Consider the following 21,670-nt stretch of genomic DNA (forward strand, 5'->3'; position numbering starts at 1 on the left):
AAAAGACTTTCAAAGGGAAGAAGACCATAGAGGGTACTGCAAGAAATGGTCAAAATCAAACAGACCAAAGGAGTCCACATATAAATACACTTCACCCCACTATTCTCCATTGACAATATTGTGGCACAAGCAGCAGAGGACATTCTACAAGAATAGTGGCATTTATTTGTTCTGTAATCGAACATACCGCACACTTTGCCTCCATTCTACGGTACAGAGCGTACGGCAAGAGAAGATATTGGATGTTTACAACAAATGCTCAGCACCATCAGACCACTGACTGACCTCTTGGTGGATGAACCACTTGTAGCAGTTGCCGGTAATGGGAGGGCAATTCCATGTGATGGATGGATAGAAACCAAGTTTCATTTGGACTGTGACACTCACCCAGAAAAGACAATTCTGGCAGCTATTGCAAGAGGAATGTCATGCTTTTGCCTCCGACAGCAAGGATGTGAAATACATTCCTCCTTTAAGGCTGCACAGAACACGACAAGACACCACACGCAAGACCACTGTACAGTATTGGCCTCTCTCTGTGCTGCAGATATATCTTCACCACCATTGTCCACAATTAAAGGAAGAAAGGTAAGTAAAAATCAGAAGGGCCCCACACTTTCTTGTATTCACAGACAACAAGCCCCGAACATGTACACGACCTACAACTGAGAAATTGAATGCAACAGACGAGCTGGATGATTTTTAGCTTACAAGCAGATACCGTTACTGCTGATGGCCTTTCTAGGTGACCCCTTGACATCGATCAGTACATAGCCCAGTGTACAGCTGGAAGGAAGACAGAAGGACTCAAAGCTGCTGTGGAAGGTGCACTTGTACTGGGAGATGATGTGTCTCCATGGACCACACTTGTCAGCCCATGTGCCGTCACCCTAGTACAAGACCAAAACACGGGGCATCAGGGAAGTTTCTTTTGTCAGTCAGGAAAGAGATGCAGTGATTGGCCGTATTGCATGGCAGAAGTGCAGCACTTCATAGCCAAGTTTACCAAAAGGCAGCGCCCTAAACACAGAGCCAAATTACACATTAATGAGCAAAGACTCCTCCACAGGAGAGCCAGTGGCAGGGATCAGCTCCTGCTGCCAAAAACAGTGTTAACAGAGCGGAACAAACCAAAGCAGAAAGAACACCATGGTTAATAAGGAACAGGTTTTACTGGCCAAGGATGCAGAGCGATGTGGAGCACTTTGTGATGCGTGCTTGTGAATGTTTAAAAAGGAAACGCCCAAACAGCATCACCAGAGCACCGCTGACCACCATAACCTCAACCTACCCATTTGAGTTTCCATAGACTTCCTGCATCTTGAGACCTGGAATATCTCAAATATTCCCTTTAGGTAGAGCCAAATGTTCAAAGTCCCACGAGTCGCCTGCTCGGAGTTTCAGTGGACAGGCTCCCACGGGTCCAACCCTTTAACTTGGGGCCCCCTCTTTTGTCTTGTCAAATGACAGTCCTGGTCGGTCAGTTCCCAGAACCCATCATTCGGTCACATCCTCGATGCAATCTCCCTCAGACTGTGACGGCAAGTTGTCAATATAAAAATTGTTGATATTTTCTAAGAAGTTGAGTCTAAATAAGGACAAAGATTACTAGCGCTTAATTGTATTCATCAGATTAAAACCTGTTTAAGAAGGGGGACCGGAGGGTGTGTTCCAAGTACAGGGGGATCACACTCCTCAGCCTCCCTGGAAAGGTCTATTCCCAGTTACTAGAGAGGAGACTTCGGCCAATAGTTGAACCTCAGATCCAGGAGGAACAGTGTGGTTTTTGTCCCAGTCGTGGAACACTGGACCAGCTCTATACCCTCCATCGGGTGCTCGAGGGTTCATGGGAGTTCGTCCAACCAGTCCACATGTGATTTGTGGATTTGGAGAAGGCGTTCGACCGTGTCCCTCGCGATGTCCTGTGGGGGGTGCTCTGGGAATATGGGGTGCGGGACCCTCTGCTAGGGGCTGTCCGGTCCCTGTATGACCGGAGCAGGAGCATTGTTCGCATTGCCGGCAGTATATCAGACTTGTTCCCAGTGCATGTTGGTCTCCGCCAGGGCTGCCCTTTGTCACCGGTTCTGTTCATTACTTTTATGGACGGAATTTCTCGGCGCAGCCAGTGGTCGGAGGGGATCCGGTTCGGGAACCACGGAATTTCATCTTTGCTATTTGCGGACAATGTTGTTCTGCTGGTCTCATCAGACCGGGACCTTCAGCATGTACTAGGGCGGTTTGCAGCCGAGTGTGAAGCGGCCGGGATGGGGGATCAGCACCTCCAAGTCTGAGGCCATGGTTCTCGAACGGAATAAGGTGGTTTGCTCTCTCCAGGTTGGTGGCGAGTTCTTGCCCCAAGTGGTGGAGTTTAAGTATCTCGGGGTCTTGAGTGAGGGAAAAGGGGAGCGTGAGATTGATAGACGGGTTGGTGCAGCGGTAGCAGTGATATGGTCGCTGTATCAGACCGACGTGGTGAAGAGGGACCTGAGTCACAAGACGAAGCTCTCGATTTACCGATCGATCTACGTTCCCACCCTCACCTATGCTCACGGGCTTTGGGTAATGACCGAAAGGATGAGATCGCAGATACAAGCGGCTGAGATGAGTTTCCTCCGCAGGTGGCTGGACGCACCCTTAGAGATAGGGTGAAGAGTTCGGTCATCCGGGAGGAGCTCGGGGTGGAGCCGCTGCTCCTTCACATCGAGAGGAACCAGTTGAGGTGGCTCGGGCATCTGATCCGGATGCCCCCTGGACGCCTCCCTGGGGAGGTGTTCCAGACATGTCCTACTGGGAGGAGACCCCGGGGAAGACCCAGGACTCGCTGGAGAGATTATGTCTCCGGTCTGGCCTGGGAACGCCTCGGGATCCCTGGGAGGAGCTGGAGGAGGTTTGTGCGGACCAGGAAGTTTGGGCTTCCCTGCTCCGAATGCTGCCTCCGCGACCCGACCCCGGATAAGCGGCAGAAGAAGGTGAAGGTGAAGATTAAGACAAAATACAGCTAGCTGGACCGTGTGTTGCTAGACATGAGCAAAATATGCCTACTCAGCAGACGGATGATTGATTTCCCTCTCAGTTTAGAGCAAATCACATTAGTCACTATTCATGATGCTAAACCTTGACATTACCACGGTTTTTGGTTCAATATCTAAACCTATTCACAAAACAACTGCAATGTTACCATACAAACGTTTGAGTTTCATGTATTTTAGAAATTGGATTTTATGATCAGACAATTCAAGATTAATTACCAAAAAACACACACAAAATGTTCGAGATGCGGAGTGGGAACCAAGTGCAGCGATGAAAGAGTCACAGGAGGCAGACAGCGGGTAGAATACAATAGTTTAATAACAATAAGACAAAAGTACAACAAAAAGGTGTCACACAACCAGGAGAAATAAACTTCAGTCCAAAATCCCAAACGTCACTGAACCGGGATGAGACGGAAAAAGTCCAACAAAAGGCGTCACCAAACCGGGAGAAGGCATGCGAGCAGTCTGTATGAAAATAAACGCAATTAACAGTAAAACACAAACTTAGTACAGTGGTGGTAAAAACGAATGCACAAGCAGGGAAAAAAACAAACTCAGAACACCAGGGTTTCACAGAGAGTGATCGAAAGTAAGTCAACGAACGGATAAAAGAGCAAAGAAACGAGAACAAGCGAGGAGAGCCAATTTACCATAGATACAATTGAAGTCGATCTGGACCAAGTTGCTGGAATCCAAGTGTTCTTATGCTCAGATGATGAGTGGATAATTGACTCCAGCCTTGTGCACCTAAACAGGAAGGAAGGAGGAAAGCACAGAACTGGAATTATGGGACAAAATAAAAGCGGATCATGACTCAAAATCCCATTTATCCCATTTATGGCGAATTGGAGCATTGTTTGAAACACATTTCTGAATTTGTTAGTAAGTTGATGCTGAGGAAGGAATCCAGACATTGAACGAAATGAAGTTCATTCAGGCAATGATGTCGCCCCAACCGAGAGAACAGAGGAGAAGTCTCCCACCTGATATAATGCTGCAGAGTCTATATCGGAACCATCTATTATGACCAGTTGTGTGCTTTTCCGATATATAGTTTTTTTATTCTGCAGTTTATTTGTTCATCATGTCTTAATTCATTTTCTTATGTTTCGCTTTTTTTTATTTCTGTATTTGAGTCGGCATCTGCTATGAAAACATGCAACACTTTCTCACACGTTCACTGAGTTGAGGTCATCCTATTCTTCTCTGACTGTCTACGACAAAGTCGCGTGAATTGAGGCTGCGCTGTGATTACAGGGAGTTGACTGGGAAATCTGTGCCAGACAGACATTCTATTCCCTACACACCAGCTCCTGGTTCTCAGTCCTCGACCATGGCAAAGCATGTCATCAGGGCTTGTTGGATCCTGACACAGCCTTCATAACACTATAGGGTCTCTATCACTGGAACCGTATACCCTTTGGGCTCAGTTCAGTTCAGTGGCCTTAGTGATGTCATCTGGCAGCCGTACCTGGATGATAACCTTTTTCACTCACCTTCATTCAACAGTCATGTGGCTCATATATGTGCAGTTCTACAGAGAAAAGGTTTGAAAGGTTCGCTTTCTGGGTCGATTGGTATCTGACGAAAGATATACAAGTAACATCCGACTTAAGACCTGCTCGACTTGCGTCCACCCGTACTTATGATTATTATTATTTTTTTATTCAGTGTCTGGCACCGCAGCACGTAGCAGCCCGGCAATGTGTATGGCAGCACAGTATCCCAGCATCTCACTCTCACACATAAAAAAGCAACATCATGTATCCTATACAGTAGTACCTATAACCATTGCGTCTGCCATTTTGAACGGCATTTGACTTACGTCCAATCTCACTTCCGACCAGGATCGGTTCCGACCAAGAGGATTCTTTAATGAGTGAAGAATCCTCTACCGGAGAGCCAATGGCAGAGATCGTCTCCTGCTGCCAAAAGAACACCATCAAACAGTGTAACAGTGCGGAACAAAGCAATGGGACGTCAGGGAGCAGAAAGAACACCGTGGTTAATAAGGGACTGGTTCTACTGGCCAATAATCAGAATCAGAATCAGAATCAGAATCAAATCAGAGTGATGTGGAGCACTTTGTGATGCGTGCTTGTGAATGTTTAAAAAGGCAACACCAGAGCACCGCTGACCACCATTACCTCGACCTACCCATTTGAGTTAGACTTCCTTCTTGAGACCACCGAACACCAACTCTGGTGCTCAACTGGAATATCTGAAATATTTCTTTAAGGTAGACGCAAATGTTTAGACTCCCACCACTCGTCTGTTCCAGTGCACAGACTCCCACAGGTATTATTAGCTATTTTATAATAACAGGATGAGTTGTATTGATCCAAACAAAAGACAATTTAGATGTGTTCCAATAGCAGAATTTCTATTATGTTACCTTTTTTTTAAATATCTGAATTTGAGTCGCCATCTGCTGTGGAAACAAGCAACACTTTCTCACACGCTCTCAAATAGTGACAATTTTCATGTGGATTCTTTTTTTGGTTCTCATGGTTCTCCATCTTGAATTCTAAACTGCCTTCCATCCATACCATGCATCTTACCTCCATTTCCTCCAGGTCTGGATGAGCAGCTATTAGCGGTTGAGCAGCTCATTCTCATGGTTTCAGCCATGTTTTCTTGTATTGGAAACCAAATATATTGACATATTCCTCATTTTAGTAAGTAATATCCACCGGCTTGAGGCAAAAATACATTGCTTTGCAAGATTATTTCGCAGATTATGACCAAGACCAAATGCAGCAAGGGAACAACAGTCCACACTGGTAAAATTGCTGAATGAGTTTATCTGGTCTGGATACATCAAGAATGACTTCTGGTCAGCATACTTTACGTGAGCCAGGCTTTTAGCCAGGGCGGCGTCTGCAAAACATGAAAAAATGGACGCCCGATTCTTTTGCCTGATGTTTTGCAGACGCCCACACACACCCCTAGCTAAAAACCTGATGTGATGGCGAAGGGATAAATGGGGTGGCAGGTGGGTGTTAGATAGAAAACTGCAGGAGTTGCTTAAATATATGTGGACGTTTTGGAGCAACATTTGCTGCCATCTGGACAATGTCTTTTGCAGGGAAAGCTTGCTCATTCAAAGACACTCAATGCTAAACAACATGTGATTGATGTGAATGATTATCTTCCTTCACTGTGATACTAAACTCCATGCTGCAAATCACTGACCTGATGAGCAGCACTCTGAACTCTTGCGTGATAAATTAACTTTTTAAAGGGTAATATAAGGCCTTGCTTGACTAAACACCTGATGTAGAACGATGGCTGTGACTCGCTCAGTGCTGCTGCTCACAGTTGTGAGCTGCTGCTCTGCGCTGGCAGAACCCCAGATGCAGAACATCTCAAGCAAATGCATGAGAGACACAAACTCATTTCTCTGGGACCTGAACCAGGACAATCCAAAGGAATACGCTGTCGTCAGTAAGTACACAATAAAAACTTGTCAGAAGCCATGTGACTGGATTCATCCTTAAGTACAGTTTGGGACTGATAGGTAGGTTGATGTGATGCATTCATGTGAGGATGTTATTAATACTTCACTTGAAAACAAAGATTCAACTGTGATAGTATGAAATTAATATCTCAGTCAATAGTGAATTGGTGTGTTTTAAGGTATAATTATTATTGGATGTTGGAAAGATACTATAGGTGTTGTCAGAATTGGAAAATGGGAACATGTGAACTGGATGAGTTAAATAGTGGATTTGGGACTTTTTGTACTTTCCAAAAAAATCTAAAGAAAAACAGCTTGTAGCATGTCCTTCAGTGATATATTTGTCATCTTTACAGTGTATGATTCTTACGGGAAGATGGGAAGCAACTTGGTCGGAGGCAACATGAACCAACCTGGCTTGATGTCGGAGTGTCGCTCTGCTCACACTCCTTCCTTCTCTGGACAATACTGCAAGGTCTCTCTCACTCAGGTAACTAAATCAAACACACAGAAATGACCATGGGCTGTAGTTTGCAATAATCATCACCATTTGTAGATGGTGGCTGTTCATTTTTTTGAGGCTGTAGTTGTGCAGTCACTGTTTATTCATTTGAGTGTCATGATCGCTAGGTGAATCTGACCCAATTGCAATGTTGATGATGGTATACAGAAGACTGGAACCACCAGAGGAAATGTTAACAGTAACTTTAATACAAATAAGACAAATAAAGCAGTAACAATAAGGAACAACAGAAAACGTGAATAGCAGAAGCAGAGTGAGGAGGACAGACATGTAGGGAAGGGTGAAAACCTGAAAACAGAAAAAGCAGGTGAATTAAGCTCAAACCTGAACAAACGGGACAACTGAAACGCACTCGGAAACTAAACTCAGGCTAAATACCTCTAAGTGCTGAGTCGTGGTACTACACACACGACGATCACAATAACGCATAGAAACATAAAAGGTGAGTTCAATAAATAGCACTCACGCGCAATCAATAAAACGAAAAGGAAGTAAGCGAGATGAACAAATAAACACCATACGCGGGAACAGGTCTATAATTCGAAGTCAGATTGGAGGGTCAAGAGGGAGCGATTTACCATCGGAACACAAAGTGACCATCTGGCAGCACAGACTGGAATCCAGGTGTAGAAATCCTTGCAGACTGATCACCCGAATGAGATCCAGCTGTGCTGCCATGAAGCTAGGAACAATTGGATGAAAACAGGAAGCAAGACACCGGAAAACAGGGAATAACAAAATAAAAGCACATTAAAAAAAACAAGATATGACAGTACCCCCACTTTAAGGAGGACCTCTATGCATTCTTCAGGTTTATCAGGAAATTTAGAGTGAATCTCAGAGATCAATTTGGGGTCGAGAACCAGAGAGCCAGAGACCCACGAACATTATTTGGGACCATATGCCTCCCAGTCTACAAGGTACTTTACACCCCGACCATGTTGTCTACTATCAATGATACTGTGAACGGTATAGGCAGGGTGACTGTCAATGACGAGGGGAGGCTTCAGAGGCTGGGCTGAGAGGAGACGTGGAGACCAGCCAGAGCAGAGAGACGTGGAAGGTAAGATGGATGCGTGAGGAGTCGGGGAGTTTCAGTCGGACCGTATTGTCATTGATGCGTCTGTCCACCTTGAAAGGACTGATGAGTCTGGCAGAGAGATTTCTGGACTCACCAGGGAACTGTTGGTCCCGCTTTGAGAGCCACACCTTGTCGAAAGGCTGATATTGAGGAACAGGAATCCTGCTCCAATCCGCCAGTCTCATGGTCCGTATTGGACCAGATGTCTCGACAGCGTTGAATATGTTGAGTAACTAAGTGAACGGCAGTCTCTGCTTCCTGGGAGGGAAACGGGAGCCTGGTAGTCATAAGCAATCATGAATGGAGACATACCCATGGATGAAGAGACGAGGGTGTTGTGGGCACATTCGACCGATGGAAGGTGAGTAGACCAGGAAGTAGGACTTGGGCCTGTTGCATGTGATGCAGGCCTTGCAGAAGGTCTTGACGTCCTTAGTCATACCTGGCCACCAAAAACGTTCAACAAAACAATTAACAAGACTGACAGTGCGAAATGTATCTGGATGGCAGGTGAGCTTGGAGGAGTGTCCCCAGCAGTTCAAGATATCGAATGTCGTATTTCCTTTCAGCAGGGGATAGTCTCCTGGAAAAGAAGGCGCAGGGGTGTACCTTTTGGTCCGTGGGATCCTGTTGTGAGAAGCATCGACTTACACAATGAAGTGATGGTTGGGGTCAGGGTGTCATAGGATCGGAGCCGACGAGAAGAGAGACCGAATTCTTTTGAAGGCCTGTTTGGCCTCAGGGCTCCAAGCAAAGGTTCTTTTTGTGGAAGTAAGGGAGGTCAATGGTGCAGCTACTCTTCCTCCGGAGTCAGTCTCGTTCTCCCCACCTGCATGGCCTAAGACAGTTCAGTGGATGTTTGAGGCCCGGATTGGGGAACAATAGCAGTTGGGGAAAACGGGACTGGCAACACCATGTGATGGGTGGACTGTCTCTCCTGGACATGCCCTCTGATGCGGTTATCCATATTTATCGCGAGAAGAATGAGTTCCTCCAGAGAGTTAGGCTCATCTCGGAGAGAAAGTTGGTCCTGAATGTTGGAAGCTAAGCCATTAGGCTCATTCCAACCAGCTTTGGTGGCTAGTATGCGAAAAACCTATGGAGAGCTCAGAGACCGAGACGCTGGGACTGCTAAAAGGAGCTTCAAATACACGTCACATTTCAGCCGAAAAAGTAAGAAAACTATGTAAAATGATGCCCATTGACTGGCCTTATCGCTTAGGAGGTCTATGCAGTACGCAATCTTGGACCGGTCCGTTTGAAAAAGGGATGGCTGTCAGTGGAAAACCTTACAATATCGTATAAAAAAATTCTTACAAAACCCGGTCTACCAGCATAAACCGCCGGTAGCGTGTTGTGCTGGGACAGTTGCAGAAGCCACAGACGAAGCAGACACATTAGTGTCAGCTCTGGCGGGTGAGGTCGGGAAATGCTCGAGCATGGCCGAAATATTCTGTGGCTGTTCCAGGACACTCTGGGTCGCACTCTCGAGACTCGCTATCCTTGTGCCCTGGACGGCTACAGCCTTCTGTAAACCGGCAACGATTGCTGGGTCCGATAAATGGCCAGATGATTCTGTCATGATCGTTAGGTGAGTCTGACCCAATTGCAATGTCGATGATGAGATTTACCATCAGAACACGAAGTGACCATCTGGCAGCACAGACTGGATGCCAGGTGTAGAAATCCTTGCAGGTTGATCAGTGACAATGACTTCCAGCTGCACTGTCATTAAGCTAGAAAGGAATGAAAACAGGAAGAAAGACACTGGAACACAGGAAACAACAAAATAAAAGCACATAAAAAAAACCAAATATGACACGGAGCTTGGTTCACTTGTTGCTAGAATTTTGTTTTGTGTGTTTTGTGTTATGCACATTTTCATGAACAAAGTTAACCTGTTGTTTTTAAGCCACATTTGCATGTCCATGACAGAGTCCTAGTAAACTGATCCCAGTCAGGTTTTCTCCAGCTTTCGCTTCACTAAACATTTGAATATAAGGAGCAAGTCTCTAAAGAGGCTGTTTTACAACAGGAGCTAGGACAGTCTTGCACATTGTACAGGAACTTGCTGTAAGTAGCGAGAGAGTAGGTTGTGGATTCGTTCCAACTGAACACCATGGCTTGGTCAACTCACAGAAGCTGCTTTAGGATTTACAAAATTTCTGGAAAATCCACCTCAAATAATGTATTTGAGTACATGTTATTATTATAACACAAATACTATTCCATTGTACTGCACCTGAGTCTGGTGGCCCATCAACATCAGAACAAGGTGAAGCATCTATGAAGCATTTGAATGACAGGTCCACACCACATGCTGTGGAAAGTGGGGTACCTGATGCTGCCCAGTCAGTTCCCACACGTGACTGTAGCAGCTTTAGTGAGTGAACTAGGACAAGAGCTGTTTATAGATGATCAAACTGGAACAGCACCTTCTGGATCAGCAGCTCCAGCAGGATTCAGGACCCTCTCTCTGCTTACCCAGAGCAAACCTAGCTCTGACTCCACACTCTTGGTGAAGGCCTGGAGACCAAGGGTGTATTTATCCAAAAGGTTGGGACCTCACATTAAAGAGTGGCTTGGAGCCATTCAACCTGCCTGACTGTGCTTTTGTTATTGCAGGTTATTCTACATAATTTTGCAATTGTAGTGCAACAGGTAGTGACTACTGTTACTGTTAAATGATTTTTACAGGGAAAGGTTTTCTATTTTGTGGGTATTTGTGTTCCTGACTCTTGCGAAGATACAGATGCACACATGCTGGTGCTTGAAGGTAAGATGGCCATTGTGAACGGCACGTGTGTGATATGAATGAACTCACAAATTCTGGTTTTAAGATATAAATAGAAATTCTCATTGAAAGTCGTGAAAAAAATGTGAAATTCTGAAATATAGAAAGAAGCTAACTTCAACACTGACTGCTGACGACAGAGCAACTAATTTAATGTAAATTACTTCCAGGGGTAATTTTGTATGTTTTTATGTTACGGAATACTGCTGTGTTACAGCTATTACTAAAAGAATGAAGTGTGACATACTTTGGTCACGAAAACAGAAAGATGGATTGATGCCACAAACAATGAGATAAAAATGTATAGATCATTATAGATTTAAAAATGATGGTTGAAGTGCAGGAGGCCAAAGTCCAAAAACTTTTTTGACTACATCAATATTTTCACAGCATACGACGCAGCCGCCATCAATGTTTTAATTCTGTTTTTGCATTTAAGGAAGACTGAAGTTCAGAGAGATCTCCCTCATTCCGCCTTTACCATCTGTACTCATCAATGATTCTACGCAGCATGTGGTGGGGACACATTGTTTGTCCAAAACTGTTCAGCCTGATGCATCAGGAATCGCTTGTCTGTAAGTGAACAAATGTGAAAACTGAGTCATATTGCTAAAACTAGAGCTCAGCGATGGTGACAGGAATCACATGATATTGTCCATATTAAAGTCTGGAGACTTGAAAGAGAGAGAAAAGCCCTGGATTCAATTATGTGTTGTTTTTTTTTTTTTTTCTTTTCCACCCACAGGGTCCTTTGTTGTGTTTTGGTAACACTTCCTCTTGCTGCTACCCTCATCACAGCTGTGAAGAATGAACAACTGAGGAGGAAAGTCCCTGCTGCTTTGGAACCTCTCCCTTTGGTTGAGGGACAACCAGTTGGAGATTTAAAGATTAACAATACCTCAAATTGTGGAAAAGATCATTGCAGTTTAAAAGAAGCCAGTAAGTTGCGGGTAAAAAAGGAAAATTCACATTACCAGCTACAATGAACAGTTCTATTAAACTTGGAGGTTTAACAGGCTGAAATGAGATACATGAAAAACATGACAAAGGTTAATCCTGAAACACAATTTCTTGCACCTCTTTCCAAATGCTGGACACTTGTCTTTTCTCTTTGCTTATACACAACAACAAAAGCATCAACTACAGTGTTGCTGCTGTGCCAATGGCAGTACTGCCAGTGGTTTGTTGATCATCTGGTTTCCCTCTCACAGACGTCTGTGTGAGGAATGTGTGAGGAATTAATGACGTCTGTGGCGTCATTAATTCCTCACACAATCTGACTCCAGGTCGATGACTTTCCCAGTCCTCAATAGTGCAGTGCCACTTCTGGACCTGTCCCAAGATAAGATAACAAGCTAAGGTGCAGGTCACAGTCTTTATCTTGGTCATGTCATATAGTAAAAGTCACCCCTTTATATCGGGCAGAAGTGTCGCCCACAACAAAAATATACAAATACAACACCAAAGACAATAAATCATGGACAACAGTTAGTCCTTAGACCCTTTATAATAAAGAGCACACTCAACAGAACAAAATGGCAAATGAACATGCAGATGACTGACCTATTTGAACAGACCTAAAGAGTCAATGTTCCAGCCAGTCATCACAACATACCGTCACCCTGGGCTGGCCCAGCCACAAGTGACTCAGACCTGGGTGTGTCTCTCACTGGTGGCTCCAAGAAGAGCCGAGAAGATGCCCTCCCCTTTCAGCCACAGCCAAGAGCTGCTTCTCACAGTGATCACAGCGATGGCTACTTCCTTCATTAAAGCAGAACAAGCTGAGACACATCTACTGCTCACCTCATCTGACCACTCTCCAGCCCAGTTCCTCCGCATAGCTTTCTCCTTCCATCGCATGTTTTTTTCTTATTGCTACAATAACAAAGAGAAAACTCTACTGAATGATGGCAGTTGGTTGCTGACTGGTGGTTTTGACTTCGATCAGCATGGTGTTTTGGCTTATTCTCTTGTCCTTTAGTGCTGCTGCTATGCTTGTCACGACTTGGCTGTGGTTCCAGGTGTCCCGGTCTTGGTTAAGACTTGTCATTAGGTGGTGTGTTGGGATTGAGGGCTTAGCCCACAGATCACCACCCAGCCAGAGATGTTCGTTGGTTGGAGATGGCAAGACGTGTGTGATTCCAATTGGAAAGCTCAATATATTGGACTCCACAGAACTCGGAAAACACAGCACATGACCGAATCACTGTAATCTGTTTGAGTTTACTTTTTACCCCATACATCTCATCAGTATTTGACCTCTGAAGCTATGTTTGTGTTTTTTTTGTTTTTTTTTTCCCAGACCAAACCAATGCAAGTCAGCAGGATACTCTCAGTCATTGCTTGCAGCAGTTTCTTCAGGCCTTCTCCCTGCAGTCAACAACACAGGGAATCTTTAGCACTCCGGCCTCTGTCAAGGCCTCCTATCCTTCCTTGAACGGCATTCGAGCACTTAGCCTTTTATGGATCATTTCAGGACATGCTTTACGGTTCATTGAAACAAGCCTTGTGGGTATGACTGCTGTCCAAAAATGATCAATAGCCATCTGACTGTTCTTGATCTAAAAACATGTCTCCAACCACAGATAACAGAAGCACCTTGCAAGCATCTGAGAAAACAAGTCCCCTGCATGTGTTTACTGACAGCGGGGGTGTATACCTGGCCGTGGACTCATTTTTGCTACTCGGGTGAGACACCTCATTATAATATGGTCTTGTTTTATTTTAATAATATTTGATCTTGTTTCTGACATCATGGTACATTGCAAAGCTGCTCAATGAAGTTTTGATCTGGTCTTTGTGTCTTAGAGGTTTGCTCAGCGCCAAAAGTCTCCTAAACTCAATCCAGAGGAATGATGACACCATGAGCCCCAGTCTTGTGGCAGATTACTACTTCAAGAGGATCAGAAGGTCAGACTCAACCCTTTTAGCACCATCAGGCACACAGCCTGGCTGCATTTAAACAAACCACGCTACATATATGAAGCCTGATATAGTTACTACCTGTGTCTTCACATTTGTGGGCGTGTTTCTATCAGTGAAGCCTCATAAAAGCAAAACGGTGTGCGCAACTGTCTAGATACAGCCAACATGTCTGTGGCGTGGACATATTTGTGAGGGAGTCTGAACTCTAGTCTGTAGTTTGTAGTCTGTAGTCTTATGACTGTAGCAACAGTGGGTCTTGGCTGCTGCTGGCTTGACAGTTGCGTCCCTAGAGTGTGTCTTAAAAGACAAGATTGTTTCACTTCTAGCTGCCTTCGAGCCACTAACTACAAAGACTCGCTCCTCTGATGTTTCAGCTGAAGGCACTGCTCCTCTAATTTCAGCGAACCACGGAGTGAAACAATGACAAGTGCGCGAGTCTGTCAACACGCGTCACACTCGTCATCACCACTGTACTCAATCGACATGACAAAGATCAGATTTGGATGTAGAAATAAAGCAGTGTTGGAGCAGAGAGTGACTCGTCACTCTGCAACCTATGGTGAACTGTAGACTTCAGGTACTGTATGTACTAGGATAATCTTTTTTTTGATAAACAGTTGTGTTTTTGACCAAGACAGAAAATATTGTGATCTGTTTCAGCACTTGTACTTGCTGTGAATGCACCTCGCTGTAGTAATCTGAAAAGTAAAGGTTAAAATGCTTGTGACGTTGCACTGTTTCTATGAGGGAATGTTTAACTTTACAATCTGACAAAAAGTGATGCTGCTTCAGCTCACGGTGAGTGAATGATGGAGCCCATGCGTCACTGTCCCCATCATCATCATCGTCCTCATCATCACTGTTGCTTGTGAGATGAGGAAGAGTATCACCAGTGGGTCAGACAAACATCTGTAGTTATGTGATTCAATATGGCCGTTGCCTGGTCACACCATAACATATCACTTACAGGTCGATGAGTGAATTTGCGCCCATCCCAAACTCGGGGTCACACTGAAGATTGACCAAACAACCAAGATCAGTTCAAGACGGTGAATGGTAGTTAAACCACAAGTAACCACAGTTGTGTTCTCTTCATTCTAGGATACAGCCCCTGCACATGTTTGTTCTTCTACTCTATGTAGGCTTCACCTCTGTGTTCAGTGGAGGACCTTATGGGGATGTATTACAACACCAATGTGGCAAATACTGGTGGACAAACCTGCTGTTGATTAACAATCTATTTACAATCCGATTATCAGTAAGTTGATTGAACTAGACCAGTGTGCCAAAGATGTCGTGAATTTTAGTAAAAACAAAGTTGATAACATCTGTTTTTTCCCTTTTTCCACTCACTTTCTACTCTTCACAGTGCCTACCTTGGACATGGTACCTCTCACTGGACATGCAGTGCTATGTTACAACGCCTCTGCTGATTCTTGCTCACAGAAAGTATGTTACCTCCATTGGAAAAGGCTGCAGTCGTGTCTCATTGCTGATTTTATTTTTCAGGAACAAAGTTGTATTTGTTATCTTAATGATTTTCTTACTGATGATGACTGTTTTGAGTGGATTTTTCATCATAGCAAATGCAAGGTGAGATGATTTTCTAAGAGTAAGTTCTCCAAAAGAGCCACTTGGTGTCTTTGTTTTGAATATTGCCAAAAGCGACAAGCATGGCATGAGTCAAAGGTGTCTATGTCTGAACAAGGTCTAACTCGATCAGCTTCTCTTTTCAGATCAACGGATGATTTCTTATTTTTCTACTACTATGATAAACCGTACTCCAGATGTGGACCCTTTGTGATAGGAATCCTGTTCGGAATGTACTTGAAACTACGGAAGGAAAGCCTTTTAAAGAAAAAGGTGACTCTCATGAAAAGTTCCTGGCGGAGATTTTGAATCCAAAAACCATCTGTAAAACAATGATTATTTACGAAACACTGTGTTGTCTGTGTTTCATTACAGTGGCAAGTGGCTCTTGGATGGATGAGCTCGTTGTCAGTCCTGGCGCTGGTGGTGGGAGTAGGCTTTTCCTTTTATCTTGATCCAGACCGTTCAGCAACAGGCCCGGCCTTTTACCATGGACTACACAGAATATTGTGGGTGACGGCTCTCAGCTGGGTCATACTGGCCTGCGAGGAGGGCTATGGAGGTACTTTATATGTGTCTCTATTTCTCACCAGAGACGTGTAGAAGTCCTTCCTAAACTAAAGATGCGTGCAATGTTATTCTATGTAGCAATATCTATTTCGCCAGTGTGAAAAAGTGGTCAACTTGAGACTTCGTGGTGAACCAAGAACCATTATATTAAATGAAAACAACACAGGTAATTTTGCAAATAAAGGGTTGATCAAACCTTGCTTTTTCAAAAATCTGCTCTCTCAGCAGCAGCTTCTGTGAACTATTATCCTTTGTTACTTCCTGTGGACTCAAAAACTGAGAGAAGAAACAGTCAATGTGAGGGTAGGCCATTAAATACCATTTTGTTGTCAGTCAGTTTAATCCACCTTTGGATTTCTGTGAGTACTGGATCAACTTTAGAATGTGTTTTAACACTAGGATGTAGAAGAACCATGGCATTAGTGAGTGAACACAACAAACAAGGTTGGCAGTCACTAGCTACAGCCATGAGTAGATTTCCTGAAAAACACTTTACTTTCACTTGAATACATTTCCGTGAAATTATTTTGTAATTTATTATTATTTAATCCAAACCTATACTTTCTTTTAGGATATACTTTTAACCAGGTACATTGTTCTGTAGCTTAGTCATCTTTGTTCAATTAACTTTCACTTCACCTCAGTAGATCCATGAAACTGAATCAACAACACGACAGCATTGTCACTGGATAACTGGTGGCTGACATGCGCCGGTTGCTCCTCAGTCAGAGAGGATGTGAAATACCCGTGGTTCCACATTGGGTCCTTGTTTTGCCTGGCAGTGTACAAAGTTCAGTGACACTCATCCCAACAATAATGTAGAAATGCAAGACAAATATTAGTTTAAGACATTTATGACCTTGGAATTTCAACTCCAGTTGCATTAGGTGCAAGGTGTCGCTCCTCTTCATCCACACCTCAGAGATAACTGTCTATATCGTACTGCACATTTTGTCAAATGATCCTCTTTCATTGTCATTCTATTCTTCCAACGTTCTTCTTTTTGTTTGTCTTTGTTTTTCAAATGAAACATTTGAATTGTGCTAAATATATGTAACGTTCTGTTTCTGTTTTAGTGAAATTGTCAGTGAAGACAAAGAGTATTCAGTGTATCAATCGAGAAGCTAAGTCATATAGTAGTTACACAATGGTGATATGATATGACAAGTAACATTTGAAACATCTGTAATTCATCTGTAACACATTCATTTATAGAAATGATGGAATTCCGTCTTCTTTCCAGGTTTTATCACGAGTCTGCTTTCACAGAAGTTCTGGGTTCCTCTTGCAAACCTAAGTTACTCCTCCTACCTAATTCATCCCTTCATTATCTATATATTCATTGGCCTACAAGAAACTCCAGTACACTATTTAGACATCAACGGTGTAAGTCCCTTTTTGTACGCACAACAGATTCGCAGATGCATTGAAACTGTCTATCTCTCTCTAGATGTATTTGTTCTTTGGCCACGTGGTGCTCACCATTCCTGTGAGCTATGTTCTGACTGTGCTAGTGGAGAGGCCTTTCATTCTCCTGAAGTGGAAGTGAATATCAACAAAGGTGTCATTGCTACTTCGCTTTTCCTTTCATCAATGTTAACTTAGTTAAACCTGGATTTTTGGGTTCATTGTTTTATTACAGTCAATTTTTCCTTCAGTCAATCGACTTTATATTTAAAAAATAATAATAATAAAAAGAAATTAAAATATATTTGGTTCTTGGTTTCTCATCAATAAAGAGAGAATTGTCTTTTATGGATATTTATTCAAGAATCTCTGCAAGTATAAAGTACAGGATGAAGACAGTATGAGACTCGAGGTTTGGAAGGAGTGGTGAACGTAGTGGATGATATCTTGATTTGGGGAGAAGATGAAAAACAGCATGGCATAAGACTGAGAGCACTGATGGACAGGATCAGAAGCATCAACCTAAAGTTAAACAAAGACAAATGCAAATTTAGAAAGATGGAAATCACATTCGTTGGTCACATTCTGTCTGCAGAGGGAGTGAAACCAGACAAGGAGAAAGTCAGAGCAATACAAGAAATGCCTGAACCAGAAGACAAGGCAGGTCTGCTGTGGTTTTTAGGCATGCTACAGTATTTGGCAAAGTTTGTCCCAAACCTCTCTGATGTGAGTGCGCCACTCCGGAAACGTCTGGAAGGTGACGTAGCATGGCACTGGGAGACTGAGCAGCAGAAAAGTTTTAAAAAGCTGAAGTTGCTTGTGAGTGAAGCTCCGGTGCTCAGGTACTTTGATGTGAAAAAGGATATCACGTTGTCTGTGGACGCAAGCTCAGAAGGCCTTGGAGCAGTTTTAATCCAGGATGAACAGCCGGTGGCCTACGGTTCATGAGCGCTGACAGAGTGTCAGAAAAGATATGCACAGATTGAAAAAGAGCTCTTCGCCATTGTCCATGGTTGTGAGAAGTTCAAACAATACGTTAATGGAAAGACAGTACATGTGGAGTCAGACCATAAGCCCTTCGAGACTGTGTTCAAGAACTCACTTCAGAAAGCTCCACCGAGACTGCAGAGGATGTTAATGAGTCTACGACCTTAGGACTTGAGGGACAGCTACAAGCCTGGAAAGGACCTCTACATTGCTGATACACTGAGTCGAGCTCACCTGAAAGAGACAACAGAGCAACTGCTGGAAGATGAACTACAGGTACATCAACTAACAGCTCAAATACCGATCACAGAAGAGACACTGAACACATTCAGAGCACAAACAGCAGCTGATGAAGAACTGCAGATAGTCATAAGGATGGTTCAAAAAGGATGGCCGGCAGAAATACGACAAGTACCAGCAGCAATCAGAAAGTACTGGACATTCAAAGAGGAACTTACATTTGTTGATGGCCTACTCTTCAAGAACACACGGCTCATGGTTCCAAACAGCCTGAGAGTCAAATGCAAAGAAAGGGCGAGAGACGTCATGTTCAGGCCTAATATGTCAAAAGTGATTGAAGATGTTGTGTTGAAGTGTCCTGTATGTAATGAATTCAGGAGAAAAAAAACACCAAAGAGCCACTCATCTGCCGTGACATTCCAGAGAGAGCATCTGCAAAAGTTGGAATAGATTTGTTCCACTATGAGCAAGGTGACTATTTGCTATGTGTGGATTACTATTCAAAATACCAGGAAATTGCTAAACTCACAGAGACAACCAGCCGACAAGTGGTGACAGCTCTAAAATCAATGTTTGCAAAACATGGGATTCCAGACGAGGTCTTGTCAGATAATGGTCCACAATTCATGAGTGCTGAGTTCAGGACATTTTCAGAACGTTGTGAGTTTGTACACACCACATCCAGCCCGGGATTTCCTCAGTCAAATGGGCAAAGTGAGCAGGCAATACAAACAGTAAAGAACTTAGTGAAGAAAGCACAAGAGAGTCAGAGTGATCCTTACATTGCTCTGTTAGAATACAGAAACTCACCATTGGATGGAGTGAAACTGTCCCCTGCCCAATTGCTTATGGGTCGGAGATTGAAAACCAGACTGCCGACATCAGCACAGCTGCTAAAGCCACAACTGTATGAGAATGTTCACGAAAGCTTGAAGGAGAGGCAGCTGAAACAAAAGCAGTACTTTGACAGAGGAGCCAGACGATTACCACTTTAAAAGGAAGGTGAGAAAGTGAGAGTAAGAGTCAAAGATCACTGGGAGCCAGCATTGGTTGTGAGAAGATTGTTCAAACTGCAGGTGGAAACATCAACAGGAGAAATTGGCGACATCTGCTAAAAACCAAAGAAGTGACATTTCCATGATCAAGCTCTGTGGACACGGAGGATGGGTATCAAGTCAACAGCACACCTGCAGATACTGATCGGCTCTTGCCATCACCTGCACAGTCACCAGTAACAACACCGGTGAAAGAGACTGTGACGCTAGGCGAGAACGGAGAAGAACCAATTAAAAGGTCAAGATGTGGAAGACCAATTAGACCACCAAAACGTTATTCTCAGTGATAAGCAGCATTATATTGAGTATATTGATGGTTTATATTGAGTGTAGTAAATCTCATTCGAAACGTTAGGGTGTATGGTTTTGAAATATACCTGCTAGTGGAAAATTACTTTCATAACTATATTTCAGAATGTTTGTTAGATCTGTTTAGGATCAATTTTGACTTTGTTAAATTTATTTTATTTTTCCCAAGTACAAATGTTATGAAGAATCTTAAGGGGGAAGATGTGATGTATGTATAACTTCTCCCACTAGGGGGAGTGTGTTAACTGTGTTGTGTGGAATTGACCTGTGGAGAATTCTAGAACAAGACAGATAGGTAAACTGACAAACAGTGGTCTCTCTGCGTCTCTGTCCGTGTCAACAATATACAATATTACACGCGGTGGTGGATCTAAATCACACTCACGCGAGGAACAAACTCTCATGCGGGAAAACAGAAAAGTGAGCCAAGCCAAATGTACTCGCACGCACAACAACGGCGGAGAATAACAAACAAAGGAGCGAGAGAAAACTAAGAAGGCGGCTGAGAAAAGTCAGGCACGCACATAAACTTTTGGAAACAACTAGTGTTTTTATTCTCACCAATTCAATAAATGTCAAAACTTGGCTTCTTGATTGTCTGTTTTTTTTTTTTTTTTTTTTGAGAGCAGTGTGGGGAGGGTGTATCATTTGTAAAGTCAACGATCGAAACAGCAAAGTTGAGTTGATTGTCACTGATTCAGTCAGTTGATTCAAGATGCCTATTATTCCACAGTACTGGTCAGTATGGTAGCCTTGGAGTCCACTGGGAAAAATGAACAACAAGCAGCTCTGGAATGAAAAAAATGACTAACTCCAACTGTGCACCATGACCTGGTCAACTCACTGAAGCCACTTTCACACTGAAGGAACCGTTCAGGTCTCTGAACAATTTATAGGAACAATTACCTTTGAAGAACCATTCTGCCCACCACTGCAGCAGAGGGTTGCTGAGAAACACATGTAATGTGTAATAGTGAGCAATAAAGCAACATTTTTATGTTGTCAGTCCCGTGTTTGTGACATCGGTTGTAGGATCATCTAGAGATCCCATGATCCGGACATCCCAAGATAATAACTGGCATCTAAATACAGATATTGTGTACATACATGTCAATTAATTGTACATTTTGTGAAATTTAAGTTTAAATTCTTGTATACATTTTCTTTGTGATGAAGGACTTGTACAGCTTCTTGCAGTCATGATGATGAATAATGCAGTTCATATCTCAAGCTCAATCAAGCCTGCATGTGGGGCACGACAAAAAAGCCACTCCAATTTTATGATTTAACATTTACAATTTAGTTAATTTTTTTCAAAACCCCCCAAAATGGTATCTAAAGCACAATAAAAACACATGGATTCAGATTAGCAGTCATCTCGACACCTAGTTTCCACACCTTTGCATGTGGTAACAGAAGAGCAACAGAACACAGGTCCTCTCCACATATATCCTACAAACTTACAGCGCTAACTACATTTGTAAGAATGGGAAACATGAACACTCTACATTAACATCCCAAAAAGATAATTCACATTAATACACTACAAGTATCAATTTTACAGCTCACCCCTACCTCCATAATCCTTTACTCCAAAGCCAGCCTGGATGGACTGGACATGCTGGATTTGAGCATGAAATAAGAGAAAACATCTGGGTTTAAGATGGTTTGAGATAGTGAAATAAATGACTGATGAG

The 21,670-nt window shown here is 43.3% G+C and overlaps 1 protein-coding gene across 1 annotated transcript; it reads left to right on the top strand.

The window, feature by feature from the left end:
- Window positions 1-6,319: 6,319 nt before the first annotated feature.
- On the top strand, window positions 6,320-18,330 carry LOC128764253 (O-acyltransferase like protein-like). The gene is made up of 14 exons (XM_053873910.1): window positions 6,320-6,479; window positions 6,849-6,982; window positions 10,794-10,872; window positions 11,330-11,465; window positions 11,636-11,829; window positions 13,193-13,402; window positions 13,476-13,578; window positions 13,699-13,800; window positions 14,917-15,073; window positions 15,185-15,264; window positions 15,325-15,408; window positions 15,552-15,678; window positions 15,781-15,967; window positions 17,978-18,330. Exons 1-14 carry the CDS (start codon window positions 6,320-6,322, stop codon window positions 18,328-18,330), a joined length of 2,106 nt encoding a protein of 701 aa, XP_053729885.1.
- The last annotated feature ends 3,340 nt before the right edge of the window (window positions 18,331-21,670 follow it).

Source organism: Synchiropus splendidus, chromosome 1, assembly GCF_027744825.2.
Source record: "Synchiropus splendidus isolate RoL2022-P1 chromosome 1, RoL_Sspl_1.0, whole genome shotgun sequence".
NCBI classification, from domain to species: domain Eukaryota; kingdom Metazoa; phylum Chordata; class Actinopteri; order Syngnathiformes; family Callionymidae; genus Synchiropus; species Synchiropus splendidus.

Bases quoted from the DNA above. Each gene is read 5' to 3' on its own strand.
- LOC128764253 (XM_053873910.1), top strand. From the start codon at position 6,320: ATGGCTGTGACTCGCTCAGTGCTGCTGCTCACAGTTGTGAGCTGCTGC. The intron at 11,830-13,192 runs GTAAGTTGCGGG...TTTTTTTCCCAG, and splicing joins TTGCAGTTTAAAAGAAGCCA to ACCAAACCAATGCAAGTCAG. The intron at 15,679-15,780 runs GTGACTCTCATG...GTTTCATTACAG, and splicing joins AAAGCCTTTTAAAGAAAAAG to TGGCAAGTGGCTCTTGGATG.